General features: G+C 44.9%; 8 protein-coding genes across 8 annotated transcripts, besides 19 other annotated features; 4 read left to right on the top strand and 4 right to left on the bottom strand.

Annotated features, from left to right (window-relative positions):
• Positions 1-487, bottom strand: Tc00.1047053510053.79 (FG-GAP repeat protein, putative; the record flags this gene model as incomplete). The annotated part of the gene is made up of 1 exon (XM_804084.1): positions 1-487. A coding segment is annotated over one exon (487 nt), but the record flags the coding sequence as incomplete, so codon positions are not given.
• Positions 1-18256: a sequence feature (heterozygous, Esmeraldo-like haplotype).
• Positions 576-597: a microsatellite.
• Tc00.1047053510053.70 (hypothetical protein, conserved) lies at positions 1575-3164 on the bottom strand (the record flags this gene model as incomplete). The annotated part of the gene is made up of 1 exon (XM_804083.1): positions 1575-3164. The coding sequence occupies one exon, from the start codon at positions 3162-3164 to the stop codon at positions 1575-1577; it is 1590 nt and encodes a 529-aa protein (XP_809176.1).
• Positions 3287-3321: a microsatellite.
• Positions 3580-3632: a sequence feature (T-rich).
• Positions 3842-3872: a microsatellite.
• Positions 3887-3917: a microsatellite.
• Positions 4284-4316: a microsatellite.
• Positions 4499-5053, bottom strand: Tc00.1047053510053.60 (cytidine deaminase-like protein, putative; the record flags this gene model as incomplete). The annotated part of the gene is made up of 1 exon (XM_804082.1): positions 4499-5053. The coding sequence occupies one exon, from the start codon at positions 5051-5053 to the stop codon at positions 4499-4501; it is 555 nt and encodes a 184-aa protein (XP_809175.1).
• Positions 5135-5166: a microsatellite.
• Positions 5165-5201: a microsatellite.
• Positions 5227-5247: a sequence feature (AT_rich).
• On the bottom strand, positions 6267-7280 carry Tc00.1047053510053.50 (hypothetical protein, conserved; the record flags this gene model as incomplete). Its single annotated transcript, XM_804081.1, has 1 exon — positions 6267-7280. The coding sequence occupies one exon, from the start codon at positions 7278-7280 to the stop codon at positions 6267-6269; it is 1014 nt and encodes a 337-aa protein (XP_809174.1).
• Positions 7002-7069: a sequence feature (T-rich).
• Positions 8464-8498: a microsatellite.
• Positions 8499-8599: a sequence feature (A-rich).
• Positions 8629-8651: a sequence feature (AT_rich).
• Positions 8668-11424, top strand: Tc00.1047053510053.40 (hypothetical protein, conserved; the record flags this gene model as incomplete). The annotated part of the gene is made up of 1 exon (XM_804080.1): positions 8668-11424. The coding sequence occupies one exon, from the start codon at positions 8668-8670 to the stop codon at positions 11422-11424; it is 2757 nt and encodes a 918-aa protein (XP_809173.1).
• Positions 11529-11560: a microsatellite.
• Positions 11762-12169, top strand: Tc00.1047053510053.30 (hypothetical protein, conserved; the record flags this gene model as incomplete). The annotated part of the gene is made up of 1 exon (XM_804079.1): positions 11762-12169. The coding sequence occupies one exon, from the start codon at positions 11762-11764 to the stop codon at positions 12167-12169; it is 408 nt and encodes a 135-aa protein (XP_809172.1).
• Positions 12368-12469: a sequence feature (T-rich).
• Positions 12470-12507: a microsatellite.
• On the top strand, positions 13012-17241 carry Tc00.1047053510053.20 (hypothetical protein, conserved; the record flags this gene model as incomplete). The annotated part of the gene is made up of 1 exon (XM_804078.1): positions 13012-17241. The coding sequence occupies one exon, from the start codon at positions 13012-13014 to the stop codon at positions 17239-17241; it is 4230 nt and encodes a 1409-aa protein (XP_809171.1).
• Positions 17427-17481: a sequence feature (A-rich).
• Positions 17548-18168, top strand: Tc00.1047053510053.10 (hypothetical protein, conserved; the record flags this gene model as incomplete). The annotated part of the gene is made up of 1 exon (XM_804077.1): positions 17548-18168. One exon carries the CDS (start codon positions 17548-17550, stop codon positions 18166-18168), a length of 621 nt encoding a protein of 206 aa, XP_809170.1.
• Positions 18169-18244: a sequence feature (A-rich).

The raw sequence follows: 18256 nt of genomic DNA, 5'->3' as shown, positions 1-18256 counted from the left end.
CCGTCTTGCCGTCTCCATCCATGTCAACAGGAATGGGACTGCAGTACGACTTGAAGTTGGGATGCACAAACGGGAAGCCGATTTCATCTTCACCGTTTACACCGTCAAGAGCCTCGAAATACTGTGTGTACGTCGGCACAAGAATCTCCTTGTTTCCGTCGTGATTCAAGTCGACGATGCGTGGTGTGGCAAACACACTGCTGCCCACCCGTGCCGTCCACTCCAAATACACACCGGAGCGGCACGTGTTGGATTCGTTGCTGAGTGGGCCAGAAGACACGGTTTCTGGAGCCATCACCTCCTCCGGCAGCAACTTACGGAGTAACGGCTTTTTAAACAGCGGCTCCGCCCATTTTACAGGATCAGCGCTCACCGCCACGGCCATCATGACTACAAAAACGATGGTGGCTTTGATCGCCATTCCTGCAGCAGCGCAGCCACGTGAAGCAAAAACCTTAGTTCCCAGATGTGACATGCAATGTTTCATTTCCCAATAAAAAATTTCGTTCCTTTTTCTGTTTATTCCTCTCTTTCGCACGCAATCCAAGACAATAAAACAAGACAGAGAGCACAGTAAAAAAAAAAAAAAAAAAAAAATAGTTAATTGTAATTGCGTGCGCCCAACCTTACACCAAAGCCGTTTGAAGGTTTCTCCGGGCACCCTTCAATCAACAACGGGAAAAGGAAAAAGGAACTAACAAATCCTGATGGGCAGAGGGAGCGGCGGAACAAAAGAAGAAGGCTCCACCTCGCGGGGATACCGGGGGAGGGGTGTGGGCAAACTCACCGACCCTCTCACAGAAACACGAGGAGACAGCAGGAGCATTCAACACGCGGTAACTCTTCTCCCACTCCTGGCCTCGCAAAACTTTCTTCATAGCGCCTCACACGCAAATTTGCTTCTCACTTTTTCATTTATGACCGTGAAGGAAAACTCACTGCCGCCAAACTATGAATGAGCAAATAAAAACGTGGCACAGAGAAAAAGAGGTTACCGCAAAAAAACAAAAAACAAGAACAAAAGAGAATGTGTAATATGCTCGACAGCAAAAGCGTGGTTGACGTTTTTGTTGTTCTCCACCTACTTACCCATCCCCACTTCCTCACGACTGCTTTTGCTGCTGCACCCCCAATTTTTATTCTTATGCAACCCGCAATTCATTTATTTTAAACTTTAATGGTACGCTGTAACCGCACACCAAACCCACAAACAAAATTAAAAGTCTTTTCTTTTCTCACGGTTTCACAAATAAATCCGATGGCTCGCACGCCGTACGGCAGCACGCGCCCCTACACCTCATGGCGTTACAACTGTGCCCCAGCAAGACGCGGCTGTTGCTGGCGCTGGTCGAATACCGTCAGCCCCGTGCCAACAGCAACAATCCCGTGAGGGAAACATTGCTGGCTCCTGGCTTCCCCCGACAATACGGGGCAATCGACCCTGGCACCACGCTGCGGCGGCCGGCATTGCCAGGCTCAACGTTAGTAGAGCTGTGTTTCAAATGGGGGCGGCTGCAACAATGTGGCACCCCTGTTTTTATTCTTCCCGTTTCTCGTGAGTGTCATCTCTCCCACTAGATCTCTGCCTCGCCCGTCGTTGCTGTGGTGGTGTAGCTGTTACTCCTGTGCTTTGGTGTGAACCGGAACTTTTCACCAGCCGGACCGAGCAGCATCTCACTGATGCGAACCCAATCGTTCACATTGTCGCTTGCCATTAGCGTCTCCAATTCGTCTCGGCCCTCGTAATGAGGCGGTCTCTCATTGATGCGCTGCGGCGGGCATTCAAGCAGCCCAAGAGGGACGTAACGACACAAGAATGAGAGCCACTCGCAGAGAAAACGACGTGTTGTAAGAACCCCGCGTTCATCTGATCCCCAATGAGACAAGCCATAGTTACAGAAGCTTCGCAGCATTTCAAAACGCTCTTGACTGCTGATGTCTCTCGGCTGCTCTTGCTTTATTTCCTCAAAGATCCATGGCTTAATGAGCGCCCCCCGTCCAATCATGTATGAGCTGACATGCGGATAGCGTTCGCGGTGGCCAATGATATCCTCATAAGAGAAGATGTCACCATTGCCAATAACAGGCAAAGAGGTCCGTGCGGCACAGCTGTCAATGTATTCCCAGTTTGCTAGCTTTGTGTAGCGCTGCGCACGAAAACGACCATGAATGGTAACCGCGTCTGCACCCCATCCCTCATAATCGCCAATTTTCTCGTGTAGAGAAGCATTGCTGTTTGCGCCTGCTCCTATACGACACTTGATGCTGACAGGTTTTGACTGGTGTTGCACCAGCGAGCTCACAATATCCCGCAGGCGGTTGTCTCTCCGTTCCCAAAGACCACAACCACAACCAGCAGACATGATCATCTGGACTGGACAGCCGCAGTTGATATCAATAAAATCATACGAATAACCCGAAGCTTCGATGGCCTTTGCCCACGTCTGGGCGCTCTGCGGCTGTGACACGGCAATCTGCAAACCAAAAACGTCTTCCGACTCATGACGTCGCAGCAGTGACCACTCACCTTTTTGTAGGCGGTTGAGATTGGACACAAGGGACATCGAGCTCACCGTGATATCTGCCCCATAGCCTTTACAGACGCGACGAAACGGGAGGTTCCCAACGGTGGTGAGGGGCGCCAGCACAAGTTTATTTTTAAATAGCGCTCGACGCCGGGCAGCATTTTCACGCACGTTTTCTTCGCTTTGTTTCGTTCTTGCAAGGTCACTGTTTCTCGTGGCATCCCTCTCATCCTCCTCGTTCTTCTGCAATACAATCTCATCGGCGTGGCTGTCAATGGAGTTGGCAGCAGCAGCGTCTTCTTCATTCAGTGGTGCCCCATCAACAGTCGCCTGTGGTGTGCTTATCTCCTTTTCCTGTCTCCCTCCATCGCGACTGCGCTTTGCCGCTGCGTTACCCTGCCGCACCACCGCCTTAATACGCTGCAGGGTTTCGCCGTAAAAGAAGTTTGACTCCCCCTCAAATTGTGGGCGCTGAGTCCCCTCCACGAAGCAGGAATGCTGCCGCTCCATCCCTTTATTCATTCCTCGAGTGCGTCCCTCCGCATCAAGCGTGACGCGTATCGGCGCAGGACGAAGATACTCCGCCTTCACGCGACACACTCCGGGCAGAGCAGTGCCGCCAGCGCTGAGCTCGCTCATACACGCCACCTTCACGCGCACTTTTATTCTCTTTTAGTTTTTCTCCTTTATGCGCAGCGACTTCCTTTTCGTGTTATAGTTTTCTTCTTCGTCGAGGAAGAAAGATCTTCACTTCAAACACAATATATATATATATATATACATATATATATATATAAATCAGAGAAGCAAGCAACACTTTTCTTCTTCCAACGTTCCAGGTGGAGCACAAAAATAAACAAATTGCCTGCGTACTAAAATTTAAAAGATTAAATGGAACTACAACAACAAAAATTCGCAACCTTTTTCCTGAGGCGTGTGACGACTCCTCCAATTAAATGCTTCTCTGGCAGCTCTCAAGAATGGCGTCTCCGTGAAGATGCCTAGCAGCCACGCAGAGAAAAAAGGTGGAATCCCACTTGGAAAACGCCGATCCACCAAAATTAAAACAAAAACAAAACACACACACACACACAAAGAAAAACAAAACAACTCCCGTTTCTAATAAAGTTGTGCCTCCTTTGTGCAATTCACAGTCAGGGGGTATTAGAATGGGAATGTAGAAACGACAGAGAGCCCTTCTATAATGCAAGAGGACTGCTCTGAAAACGACAGGAAAAAAAAAAGCCGCTTATTATTTCTGTTGGCAAAGAACTTTTTCACATCCTTAAACATGGATGGGGGTTGAAGGTAGAATGAAAAAAAAAAAAAAAAAAAAAAAAAAAAAAACGGGAATCCAACGCATATATATATATATGTATATATATATGTATACTGACACGCTTATCTGGGAGGTCAGGAAGGCATGCCATATTCTGGAAAAAATAAAAGGTCCCGTTTCCAAGGTAAAAAATATAACCAAACAAACATTCAAAATAAGGAATTTGACTCGCGGATGCATTGTTCTGAAGGCTATTCCCGTTACAACACTAATGTGTATCTGAAAGCAAAGTAATCAATTGCTCTTCTGTAAGAATGTTTCCCCTTTGCTCTTTCGCTGAGACACAGTCCGTCTTTTTTTCCCTTTCATTTTTTAGAACTTGATGTGGACCTTTGGTATCGCTTAGGAAAGCCGGACCCTTATCCATTTTCTCGGACATTTGTATTTGTTGTGTCCTGGAATCAACCATATCACATACCAAAAAAAAAAAAAAAAAAAAAAAAAAAAAAAAATGCTACATTCATTTTATCGGGATATATGTCAATTTAGGTATCCAGCCCACTAACAAGCATTTTTTTCACAAACTCAAAACAAAACAAAACAAACAAGAAAATCCATCCATTAAATGAATTTCCCCCCCACAATTCAGTTGACGTCACATAAAATCATCTCAACATTTTCACATCAATACCAGTCATTTTTTTTCATCTTCATTACCCAATTCTACATCTTTTGCCAGCTGGGATAGGTCCATACCAATATTTGAAGGGCCAAATTTAAGAGGAATAATGTCGCAGAGTTTTACTAATTTTACACGCTCCTTGTCAAGGGTAACCAATACGACGAGAAAATCCTCGTAGTTGTTGGAGAGATCGGCAACTTCAACAAGCGACTGACGACAAAACCCACACGGTGGTGTGACTGTGTCAGGAGGAGGTAAATTCATAACATCCGGGGCTTTACTACATCCATATACAGCAACTGCAGTTGCAGTGCGCCGTCCTTCGGAATTGCCCTTCACAATGGCACAAAGCTCAGCACAACAACCTTTCAAGGTGCAATTTTCATAGTTGCATCCTGCAGTAATTTTGAGATCCTTGTGAAGAAGAGCGGCCCCCACGGCAAATTTTGAGTATGGACAGTAAGCGTTGCGGTGAGCATTGATGGCGCAACGAGCTAGGCGCTGCAACTCCACCGGTATTTGCGCAAGAGGTGTTAGGGTGTTCAGCGTTAGTCCCGCCGGTAACATGATGGTCGTTTCAAGTAATAAAGGCTTTCAGGTACAAATCCCAACTATAGACAGAAGAAACAGACGCAATTAACAGCAATAAACAACAACAACAACAACAACAACAACAACAAAAAAAAAAAAAAAAAAAAAAAAAAAAAAAAAGAAACAAGACGTTTACAAATTCCGAAAGCTTTTAAATATTTATTTATTTTGTCTTAAAACTAATAAAAGCAACATAAAACAAGAATAGCAAAGACACTTCGTATATTCTCGGCGTTCATTCTATATTATAGTTAATATAAAGCACCATCTGAAGGCTTTAACCATAAACGTCTTGGCTTACACCAGCGCGCCCCACAGAAAAATATAAGTAATGCTTCTACTACTTTAGCCGAGACACACGAAAACGATAAGGGTTTCAGTTTCGTGGGCGTAAAAATCACAGGTTACAGGAATGGATCAAAAACTGTTTCAACATCCATTTCTCTGACAATTGTGTCCTCTTTTCCCCACAAAAGTTAAATGCTCAACTCCTCTGGCATCGTGGGTGCTAAGTATTTTGCCAAGATCCAAGAAGGACAGCCCATTAAGTTCTCCAACAATTATGCCCTGATATATTTCTTCTAAGGTTTTGATGCCAAAAACATGGTCAGGTGAATTCGCGGCATTTTAGTAATTCCCTCCTTTCATCCCTTCTTCAATCCGAGAGGGAAGCAGACGGTCAGTTGGTGGCACCAGTGAAATACTAATTAAATTTAGCTCTGGAATTGGTGGAGATGGATTTTTATAAACAACACGATAGAAGCAGCCTCTACTACCAACATCCCCAGCAAACCGTTCCTCACTTTTTAAAGAACCAAAAAAAGCCACGCACAATGGTTCCTCTGCAGCTTCCAATAATTCCGAGTAAAAAAAGAAATGCACCAGATTCATTCATAATTAGTACGGTTGGTATATATAAGAAAAGCAATTGGTAACCAAAAAAACCATTGTGCCAATTTTACCCAATAACTTCAGTACCCAACGGGAAAAATACTATAGGGTGACATGACCATAGAGATCCTGATGTTTTTATAAAACAAACTCCTTTTTCTTTTGTATATTGCTGAAAAATTTAAAACTCCAAGTGGCATTCATACCAACAGCCCAAGGCCGCTCAAACCCTCAATGCATCTGCCAAAACATCCAATGCCGTCTCAGCTGGAATGGCGGCAAAAACCCAATTAATAAACTACTTCTTTGTCACTTTCAAAACAACAATGGTGATAATACCAATCAATATAAGAACTGAAAATAAAATTATAATTCTGTCGGTCATCATGCGTCGAATAAACGCCGTAAGCTCTTTCTTTGCACGATTCACATCCGAATCCAATTCATTCAAATTCTCGTTAACCCGCTGTATTTGTTCCGTCTGGCTACGAAGCTTCGCTGCAGCATCTATGCCGACTGTTTCTGTATCATTCAAAAGTCTTTCTGTCATTGCTAATGAACCCAATGTAGAGGTTTGAATAGTATTAACACGTCGTGCCACTGCTCGAGCTTCGTCTTTTCCGTCATTACTTGGTGAGTTTGAGGAAAAAACAGAGTTTTCCCGGGCTGCGCTAAAAGGCGTTTCTTCTACTTTTTTCGACTGCAAATCCATTTTCAACTGATTAATTCTAAGCAGATGTATTTGCCCCCGCTTTTCATAGACTTCTTGCTCATTACCCTCCAGCAAGCGCACTTCCACTTTAAATTGGTGGTGCGTTTTGTGCAATCGCTTCATAATATCTTGAGCTTTGTTATATTTTTCAAGCCTTTGATCAAGATTGGTGGCTGAATCCAGTGCTCGAAGAAGTGAGCTTATTTGTTCTTCAAGCCCCTTCAGCTCCTCATCATACATAGCAACATCCGACATGCTGGATCTAAATAAATATATGGATTCCTTATGCAAAAAAACACGTAAATAGTTCCACTCCAATAAAAAGACGAAAACAAAAACAAATGAGTAAGATAACAATAACAACAGCAACGAGAAACAAAAACAAAAACGGCGTGGGCAACAAGTGCGTTTACAAAAATGAGGCAACACACACACATATATATATATGCACGCGCGCTCGCCCCTGCTCGTGTGTTCCCGAATGGTTTGGCAGCCCGCACGCGCTGGGGAGATGCGCGGCCCCGCGGTTCGCGACGTCGTGGCCCGCCTCGGCGGAAGCGGCGGGGGCGGGTCGCTTCCTTCTCTCGCGGCCCCAATCATCTCGGAAAGGCGTTCGCCTCTCGATGCGGGCCGGAAGGGAAGTTTGGAGCACGCATTTTCCCGGGCAACTCAAACTGACGAGGACGATTTTGTGCTTTCCGAAGTTTTTAGCGTAGTCATGGCGACGGAATTAGGGTCTTCCACGGCTGATTGCTTGGATTGGGCGATTCGGATGAATAGAATGACGTTATCGCGAATTCAGAGGGCGGAAAGGCTGAGTGACTTTCCCTTATCGTCCGGTTGTGGTGGACACGATGCTAATTGCGCTTTGCAATCTAGCGCAAATTTTCCATTAGAAACCATTTTGCAGATAGCACATTTTCAAAACAAAAAACATCAATTGTTATCCGTTTGCTTCCTTGGGCAAAAAGCCAATAATCTTTTTTAGAGAAGTTACAAAAGATCGAGAATACAAAAGGGATATGTATTTGTGTTTATTTTTCTTTTGGGATGATCCCTGGGCTGCGTATATTCCCATCTTCTTTTATTGGAGTGTCTGTGTGTGGTGCTTTCAGGGAATATACCGTATATTTGGTTGCTGGAAGTATTTTGGCAGTGTGAGGAAACAAGGACAACGAAAAAAAGAAACGAGAGAGAGAAAAAAAAAGAAGACTGGACGTCTGAGTCTGTGGATGACGAAATCATTGAAATCTAAATGAAATATCCTGCTTAAAAGGATGATTATTTCTAATTGCTAATTTTTTCTGAGCAACCTTGCAGTTGTAGCACGCCGAAGTTGGGGAAGTTGGTAGTTGTGCCTTTTGACTATTTTATGGATGGCGAAATCGGAATTTACTTAAATTTGCAACATATTGCACATGGTCTTTTGAGGGAATACATGCATATATGAAGAACGGCTATTTTTCACATTTCTCTCCACTTTTTAGTTTTTTTTTTTTTTCTTTGTACAAGATGGTCATGTCTCTTGTTTTTTTTTTTTTTTTCTTGTATGTTTGAAATGGCGACGGCAAAGGCGAGTGAAATAGAAAAGAGTTTTTATCTGTGAAATTAATTATACCTTTTTATCCATGTAAAACGAAAATATGTATTTTGTTCAAATGATGTCTCAAACACATTGGGGGCTTTCCTGCGCAAAAACTAATTTAATAAAGTGTAGTAGACTGATTTATACTTTTATTAGTTCAAGGAAAAATATCAGTATGGCTTTATGAGAGTTCAATTTATAATAATAATAACAATGATAATATTAATAACAATTCTTTTTCTTTTCTTTTTTTTTTTTGGACTTTACATATATTGTTTTTTTAATTAGAAATTCGTTTTTTTTGGTTATATTTGAGTTTTTTTCCTTTTTTTTTATGCCTGATTCTCTGGTGCTTTTTTAGTCATTATATATATATATAATTTAAAGTGCACATAGGAAAAAATGTCTCTGGAAATTAATCGCCAGTTTTTGATGGGTGATGGCTCGACAGTAAATGAACCAGTGATACCTTATATTTCTATAGATACAATGAAAATACTAGAGGCACACAAAAAACCTTATTTAACTAAAGCAGAGCATGTGAAATTTACTGGTGAAATTAGTTGTTTATGCACAGTGGGTTCCACTATATGGGTGGGTGAAGTGTCAGGGAAGGTAAGTATAGTGGAAGTAGATACCGGAAAGTTTCTTAATATCGTATTAGATCACAGAGGTGCGGCTGTAATCGTGATGCGTACAGCCCGAGGTTATGTTTGGGCCGGGTTTGCGGACGGCTATTTGCGTGTTTTTAATTCATTAACCATAGATCTGGTGTTTGAAAAAAAATTTCATAAGGATTGTATCACCGACATTGCCTTATCACAAAATTGTGACACAGCGTATTCCTCTTCTCTAGACTCGTATGTATGTTATTGGAACACATCTTTTTTTGCAGTTGAAAGCCCTCGAGTGTTGGGTGATTGCAGAGGTGCTGTGCGTTCATTGGTTCTTTTTCATGATATTTTGTTTTCTGGTGGTGATGATTCAAAAATCATTGAATGGAATACAGTTTCAAAGGAACGGAAGCATGTTTTGGCTGCCCATTCTGCACCTATTCTTGTCTTAACCATTTGCAATAATTTTTTATGGAGCGGGTCGGAAGATGGGGTTGTGTGCATATGGAGTTTATCCGACTTGGATGGTGGATCACCAGAGTGCATTCATATGATCACAAATCCTCATGAAGGCCCTATAACAATTTTGAAGACTGTGGGATTAAAGGTTTGGTCTGTATCAATGGGTCAGGTTTACATTTGGAATTCTTCTTCTTTTGAATTAGAGGTGCATTGTCGATTAAGCAAAGAGCACCATGCCTTTTTAAATGTAATGGAGACTGTGTCGCAAGCGTTTTGTAGCAAGACATGGATTGCTTATAAAAACACTGGAGATATTACTATTGTTCAATCTGATGACCTTTTACCTTTGCCGCTGCAAAATCTGTGTTTTTGGGGCGATGTGAAAGATACTAAAGATAAGGATCAGCTTATTGACCAGCTTCTCGAGTCTCAAAAATCACTAACTTCTGAAGTTTTAGTCTTGCGTGCGAAACTTGCAACATTAACGCCTCAACAATGTCAAAAAGAGGCTACTGACAGTTTTGAGCTGGCAAAAAGTGACGGAACAGAAAAAGCGACTTTATTAAATGCCGTTCCGAAATCTTTTTTTTTTGCTTCTAATGAAATTAAAGATAATATGACCAATTTGACCTCGTTGAGGTCAAATAAAGACGATCATGGTTTATCCAATATTCCTTTTTCTATTGAAGGAACAAATTATTCAAATTTCGCATCTCATATGCCTCGATACGCCATGGTTGATACTCATGCGTTGCTTGAAAGGCTGATTTACCTCCGTGAACAGGTCGGGGAAATTATTGGCTCAAGTGAAGTTTTGTATGAAAATAACTGTTTGTATTTGACTGATGAAAAGGGTCGGCCACCCATTCCGATTGGCTTTATTACCCTTGCTGAGCTTACGGAGAAGGAGCGTATTACATTAATGAATATATGTGGAGGATCACGTCCGCCGTTTTTGATTCCGGCCCTAACTCCCACGAATCAGGCGGAGATTTGTCAATTTATTGGGAGTATTACGTCTAGATTGCGTGGATATCGCTCTATACCGTCTTTGGCTTCATCGGAAAAACGAATATTAATAAATGATTCTAGTAACAGTGTCCATGAACTGGGCAAGTCAACAAAGTATCTTCCTTTTTTTGAGTCAGAGCCGGATGACGTTGGTTTTCCGCTACTATCATTTTATCTAAATAAAATTATTTGTGAAGTAATGATGGGGGCGCGGCGAATTTCTCAAAACTACAACTCGCGATTGTCAAATAAAAGGGTGGATTCTATGGGAGATGCGTTTCAGGGCTTGAAAGAAGGAAAAGATGCAGGGCAGAAGCCATCATCACTACCATATGGGATAAAGGAAACCGAAAGCAATGAAGGTTTAGCTTTTTTTTCTCCCGATGTGGATGTCTTGTCTTTAAAAGAGCACGTTTTGCCATTGAATGATGGACCGCAGTCTAAGGGGAGCGATGATGATGGAAGAAACGCGACTCTAATGCAGCGAATAACTTTTCTAAAACGCCAATTGGTAGGGTGCGTTACTTCACATTCATCCAAACAGGTTAAGACCTGTGCTAGGAATCTTCCACCCTTAACATACACCGATGAATTTTCTGATATAGAAAGTGAAATGGAAGAGCTTAGTGCGATTTCTTTTGGCCTTATAAGACGATTGTGTCGGCTTGTGGAGAAATTAGAGACCGAGATGCAAGAACAGAAGGTATTGAAGAGCATTTTTGGAGCTGTTGATGAAAGTTGTAGGAAGAACCACACAGATGACACCCGTCAACAGTTTCCGGGTCTAGTCTCCTTATTCAACAGGATGCAGGAGAACAACCTTGTTGCTCACGAATTTGTTATTCAGTACCTCTTGGAAGTGGGTGGACAAATTGCACTCCAATACGGGTGCCTTATGGATACACTGTTGCAGCGTCAAAATCCCTCTGCGCATTCCTCAATTTCCTGGGGATATGAATCAGGGCGATGCAATGTCCAATCTTCTTCCTTATTGGACTCCTTGAATGAGTATAGTATACTCGTTGAAAAGGTTCACGCGGTGGAGGCAGTGTTTTTTGCGGACCGGACATAAATTGACGTGAAGTAAAGGACCCATGAATACATGCGCAAAGGAGGCAGCAAAAATAACAAAAAAGGAAAATGAGTAACGTATTTGTAGTTAGAATGGTTCCCAATTTATTATTATTATTATTATTATTATTATTATTTCTGTTTTGGCGCTTATGTTTCTTTCCAATTTTGTTTTTTTGCGAATAACAACAACCGAAAATATATTCTTTTCTTTTTAGTTTCTTTTTCCTTGGTTTTTTTGGGCGTTTTTAGCCGCATAATTATATTTGGGCAGCCGGGTTTTTGTTCACTGAAGGATTTATTTATACGTGCTGACACACAATATAAATATATATTATATGAATAGAGGGATGGCACAAGCAGTTTACGCCACGCTTCTTCTAATTTGTCTTCTTGCTGCACATTCTGCAGCGGGCATATTTATCGTGGACTCCCGCCCAAGCGGCGAGTACTGCGGAGGTTACATGAGCCTTGTGAATGGACGCATCACTGTCCATCCGGCTACCAGTAAATTTGATATTTCGTTGGATGTCTTTGGCGAGAAATATTGCTGCAAGGAAGAGAAATACTCGTACAACGAGACGACCGGCCAGATGTTTCTGGATGGCGTGAATGACCCCAATGACTGTCTTGGCACTATTTTGAGAGACAACGGGCTGAAACTCAGTGTGACTTACCTCCAGGGTGAAGACGTAATTTTACTGGACTTTGATGTTGTCACTGTCAAACTCTCACGGTGCTCGTGAACGCCACGCAGCGTGACGAAACCACCATGGTTAAAAAGGAAGGTGAACCACGAGTTATTGTGGAACACGTAGGGAACAACCCCAGCGAGAAGAGAAAAATGTCTGAGTGTCAGGAACCAAAGCATGAATAGCAAAATGCGGGCAGTGAAAGAACAGTGGGATTCAGTTGTACTCTGTTTTACAGGGTTTTGGTGCATCAAGAAGGCAGAAGAAACGAAGGAATTTGAGATAATAATTGAGAGGAAAAGGAAAGAAAAAGAAAGAAGATAAAAAATAAAATAGTCCAAAAAGAGAAGTGAAAAAACAAAACAAAACAAAACAAAAACAAGAAAACAAAAAACAAATGCTCCTTATATTTTAGAAACGCTTTTTTTTTTCTTTTTCCTTTCATTCATTTGTGCCCTGGTTGCTTCTTTTTCCCTTTTTTTTTGTGAAGGCCTTCTGCATTATGGAACGACGCATTATGGAATGACGTTTGAACTGCAATATATCTCTACATTATTTGGATTTCTTTTTTTTTGTAGTTGTTTTTATTCCGTTTTTTTTTTACTGCTCGTGAGTAACCGCGAAGAAAAGAGAAATTGAGAGGGATGCAGAAAGAGGCAAAGTCAATTTCATTATATTGCTGTGGCTTTTTCCTTCGCCCAAAAACACACACGCACAAATACACAGTTTCTTTTTTTTTTCCTGTTTTAAATGCCTGTTGTTTGATTACTTTTGGCGAACTGCATTTTTTTTTTCTTTCTCTCTTTTGCCCCTCCATGGCACTCGGAAAGAACAACTGCAAAAGAACGAATAGAGGGTTGGGTATCTTTGAGTAGGGCAGTAGAGATTTGTTTTGGATGTCTGCTGCGGTTCCCCTGGCTGTGAGGATTGCCAAGAACCGCCAGCTTAAGTTGCTTGCCGCTCAAAGTCGTCATTTGGCCGCCCGTTTTAGTGATATCTTTGGTGATGCTTCTGTTCGAACGACCCGTCTTAATGACCGACATTTCGAAAGTACTGTGTTTTATTCTTTTAGTGGTTTATGCACTCTTCGATTGGCTTCAGAGATCGCGGAGAGTTTATCGGAAGCAGTGGAGCGTGTACGTGGGGCTGCACTGGCTTTGTTTTATTCCAAAGCAGACCTACGTCACATGTTGCAGGCAGTGGACTCGGATGTGTTTGCAGAGCTCAACGCAACACTTGATAGCATGGACGCCAAGGCGGTCATTCATCTGGCGCGGGCAAAAAAAGAAATGTTGGACGCTACGGCGGCGCAGTTTATGGTGACAGTGACCGCCCAACTTCCGCTGAAAGATGAGGAGATCACTGAGGTTGGTGAGAGCGGGGGCAAGGAATACAACATCATGACCGATATTGCCATTTGCCGTAGTACTGGACAGTGCCCGCGAGATGCGATCAAAAGGGGGTTTGCATTGTCACTGGCAGAGCTTGACGAGTATGCTGTGGAGGAGCAGCGAAGTAGGGAAGAGGAGGCATGGTGCTACTTACAAAGTGTCCAACGCGACGAACTGCAGCGTGACTGGGAGTCGGTGGCTCTGTCAGTATTTCTTTCACGTTCGTTAGGTGATAGGAATTTAGATACAATAGAATGGCTTCCGCCTTGTGAAGAGACGGACACGGTGCGAGTCGCGTGTTTTTCAAGGAAGGAATCACGGCCGCTTACGCTCACCATCCGGGATGCTGCGGGTAACGATACCCTTTTGACGTTACCACTTCATTCTCCGCCGTTGGCGTTTCAACGTGTTCTGGTAGGAGATGATGATGGCTCTGCGCGAATTGTTCACACATCAGCGCTTGCGTGGCCGGAGAAATGGATTGTAAGTTCAGCCCTCATGCAGCTTTGTACCATCTTGAACGCAAGCGTCCGTGCCCCGGAAACAATTTCATGCGGCACGGGTGGTGTCGCATTTACCTCACAGGAGATATCTTTTCTGTCCGTCCGGTCCTTTGCAGAGGCACACGGCACTCTACCTGTCACTGCCGTGCCCTACTCTATCGAACGGTGCCTATTCATGGTGAACAATCGTGTGGCCTTGTGCTTTGCAAAAAAATATGGGCGAGATTATTTTGGTGGGAGCAGCATGCCACTTATTTGCCTGGGTGTTGTCTCCAATGAAGCGAAAAAGTTGGGGCAGGGGATCCACCTGCAGCTGGAGGTGAAGCCATCGGAGGGTGGGGCAGAATGTCAGAAATACCGAAATTTTGTAACCACTCTTTTGCGTAGGGCGAACAAGGAGGCACTGCGAGGGAGGCATGAAGCGAAGCTGCAGAAAGTTACAGCCATTACAGCTGGTTTACTGGGGCATTTATGGAGGCTTTTTGTCGTCATTGCTGGGCTGGCAGAGAAGGAGGGTATGAATCCCCTGCGGGATATTTCTGTGTGGTCCCCAACTGAAATTCTTTTTAGTGGCAATCAGCAGAAAAAGCAGCAACAGTTGTCGAGCCTTCTTTGCCAACTCTTTGCCGTGGACGCGCAGGTTGTGGAGAAGCCATCATGGGGAGGGAGCCTCCCCAACATATTGCATCTCTCATCGTCATCGCTTGGGGTTCAAGCGCTGCCGGTGTGTCACACCTTTGAGACCCCGGAGATGACCCTCAAACGCTTATTGGACGATGCCTCGCCAAGCATGGCGGAGTTGGTTGAAAGTGCGAGCAAGAACGACCCACGGAGGACGGTGGAGGTGGCGGCACAGCAACGGGAGATTGAGCAGTCTTCCTACTACTGTCCCGATATTCTTCTTATGATTCAAGAGATGCGGCTGGAGCTTCACATGCCCCAGCGGTCGTTTCCAACTCTGGAGTTTTTTCAGAAGGCCGTACACGACGTTCCGCAGCGGGTTCAGGAAATTGCGATGGGCACTTATGGTGATGTGCCCGTCTACACCCGTGTTGTGGCGCACTGGGGACCCAACCTGCGTGTGGAGGTGGAAAGTGACATGATGGGGCTAACGGACAATTATGGTGTCTACCGTTTTGACTCGCCACATCATAATCACTGCGGGCCTTTAGGGCTTCTTTTGTCAGTTGTCTATACCATGTACGAGCGTGTCTTTCCCCATCGCAGGACGGTCCCACTCATTGGTCTCAACTCCCCCAACAGACGTCGTTCAATTGACTTTTTGCTCTATTCGTGGTTTATGGCTTCCCCACAGATCCGATGTTTTGAGATTAGTACCCGTGCCGCACGATTGGCGGCAGCTACGAATGCCATGGCAAAAAGAAGCTCAGATGTTGCGGAGATGACGTTGTCGCATTCAGTTGGAAACTACATCATACGCGCAATGCTTTTCTACGATTTTTGTGGCCAGCGTGTGCTATTTGCTGAGACTCATGCACCCGCTCTCTGGGAGGCTGTGAGGCGTGTTAACGAGCTGGCGGTGTCACTCAACATTCCGAAACAAGACTTTTTTCCGCCAAGAGCAACGACACGGCGTGATTCTCGCAGTTTTTATACCCCACCTGACGGCTGCGATTCGGAAGTTGCATTTGTGTTAAGGGCGTTGATGAGTGCGACTCGTTCCCAGCTCCGTGTGTGTTTTGTGCGCACAAACGACTCTACAGCATTGTGGATAGAGGGAACGATTGAGTTGCAGGTTCCAATTCGGCAGATTCGCTGTGCTGTCTCCGTGACAAGAACAAGGGGTGTAGTCCCGGCACTTGTGCTAGCTTGCCGCGAGGCGTTACGGTGCGCCAGTGATGAGGAAGAAGCTGAGAGATTGCTGCGGTCTGCTCATGACGCTGCTCCCCTCATTCCGCGCGACAACTTTCCACACTTTTCTTCTCGCTTTTACACCCCTGTCAACCTCTTGGGTGAGGTGTTGCAAGGTGTGGCCGGCAAGTACCACTGCACGTACACGATTGACCCAAAAACACGTGAGGTGGTTTGCCTGCTGCACGTGCCCGCAATGGCGGGGTATGGCAATGCCGCGCGTGACAGTGTGCCCTTTCCACTTGGTATAGGCCGGGGTCGAAGCAAAAAGGTTGCATGGGCCGCAGCGGCTTCACAGGCTTTGCAGGCAAACTTTCCAGATGTCTTACCGCAGGTGGAGCGGCACAAGAAGCTTTGCGAGCTTTTACACCGTCCCGATGATTTATCGCGGTTGGGCTGCCCTGAGGGGTTCACAATTGAAGTGGTGCCGGACAGGGAAAAGGAGAGTGGAGGTGGTTATAAGTGCACTGTTATTTCTCGTCAACCATCAAATGTGAGTGACGTGAATACGACGGCAGAGGTTTCAGATGTGGAACAGCCGAAAATTCTTTTTGAATATTCGGCGGATAGAAGTGTGGATGCGTACCTTGCTGCCGCTGACGCCTTGTTGGATCGATTGCAGCAACAGCGACAGGAACGCACTGCTGCTCAGATGGGTGATAGTGTCTTTCATTTATGGGACTTCACCTCTAATTACGGCAAGAGTGTGTGGCACGCTTGCTGCGGCGCATTGGGCGTCGCGTTTGGGGGTAAAGTTTCCTTGCGTTTTGAGGGCGGACGTGAGGATGCGTCTGTTTGGGAAAGCGAGGTGCCGATGCGGGTGCAACTCGTGGTACGTACATGGAGCCCCGCTGACGAGCGCGTCATCGAGACGCCGCTTCATATGCTGAACGAACGGCGCATAATAGGCTATGGTTCTCTCACCGGGCTGTATGAGAAGGGCAAGCCCTCGACGGAGCAGTTAATTTTTGCTTCGACCCACCTTCTGGCGGAGGCCATTATTAGGTATACGGACGAGCACACCAGAAAGTGTCTTCAGCGACTCCTAAATCTTTTTCAGCAACTGAAAGAGGGGGAAAAATGCTGTTCGCGCCTCAACGCGAAGCGCCGTGTGGAGTCATACATGGAATTGACGCTCGGTTGTCAGTGCCGCGTGGTTGTCCGCCAGGCGGCCTGCGGTATGGTGACAGCAGAATTGGGTGCTTGGCTACCAGGCCATTTTCGAGAGTCACGCGTCCCTGTTGTACTCTCTGCTTGCACTGAGAATACGACAGGGAAGGCGTTATCGGGTCTTGAAGAAAGCGTGCGGCAGGTTGTGGAGTCTCTTTGGGCTATCGTGCGACGGTCTTGTGCCTGCTGATTGATGTGGATTTATCCGTCTGCGTGTTCTCTCTTGCGGATCCCGTTGCTGGGGGCGTGGGAGGCTCCACCCAGCATTAAAAATGGAAAAGCTTCACATATTTATTTATTTATTTTTCTCCTTTTTTCTTTTACGGCGTATTAATTAATTAATTTTTTGGGTCCCACTCGCTTGTCGAAAACTAATTTTTTTTTTTTCTATTTTATTTCTTTGCTCTTTTTATTTTTTCATTTTTTATTTGCACCTGGCCGTCACATTTTGGGATGCGAGGGACAGGGTGGACGACGTCATCAACCGCGACGCCCAATGAACACAACGGATGCCACGAACGGCTGTTCCGTATTCAGCGTGTTGTTTGCCCCGGTTAATGGCAGTGCCCGACAGCGACGGCGGTGGTTGTGCGGAAGAATGTACGTTGGGTTTGACAGGACAACGTTGGTGGATGAGGAAAGCCACAAGACGGTCTGCGTCGTGTCGGGAACGGGGATTCGTTCCAACGCGGTGTACGCAATGATGCAGGCGGCGAGCAACGGGGCAGCGTGGCAGGCGGGAACGGAGCTGTCATTGAAGAGGTACGCCGTGCAGATTGAGGAAGCGATGCACCTCCACCTTCTGCCGTATGCAACATTCGACGGCGGTGGCAAGAAGGAAGGAGGGGACGAGGAAGAGGAGGCGGCCGTACGATGTTGGAGTGACGATGATGATTATGACAGGACGGCAGGAATACCAAGAACGGCTGTAGGCGCAGCTGAGGTATTGACGCCATGCCATGTCAACCAGGCTTCTCCAGTCAGTACTGTAACCATTGCTGCTTCTGCTTGCACTGTAACGACTGAAAACGTGCATGGGAATTTTTTGCGCCAAAGGCGTTTGTCTCACGAACTTCTCCGGGAGCTGGAGAACGCGTATCCGCACTTTTTTGCGTGATTACTTTCATTTTTTTTTATTTTGCTCTTTTATTATTATTGTTATTTTTATTGGTTCCATTTTTTTTTTTTTTTTTTTTGGGGGGGGG

Source organism: Trypanosoma cruzi, genomic scaffold, assembly GCF_000209065.1.
Source record: "Trypanosoma cruzi strain CL Brener 1047053516589 genomic scaffold, whole genome shotgun sequence".
Lineage (NCBI taxonomy): Eukaryota > Euglenozoa > Kinetoplastea > Trypanosomatida > Trypanosomatidae > Trypanosoma > Trypanosoma cruzi.
Note: the sequence above shows the minus strand (reverse complement) of the source record. Positions and strands in the feature narration are given on the sequence as shown.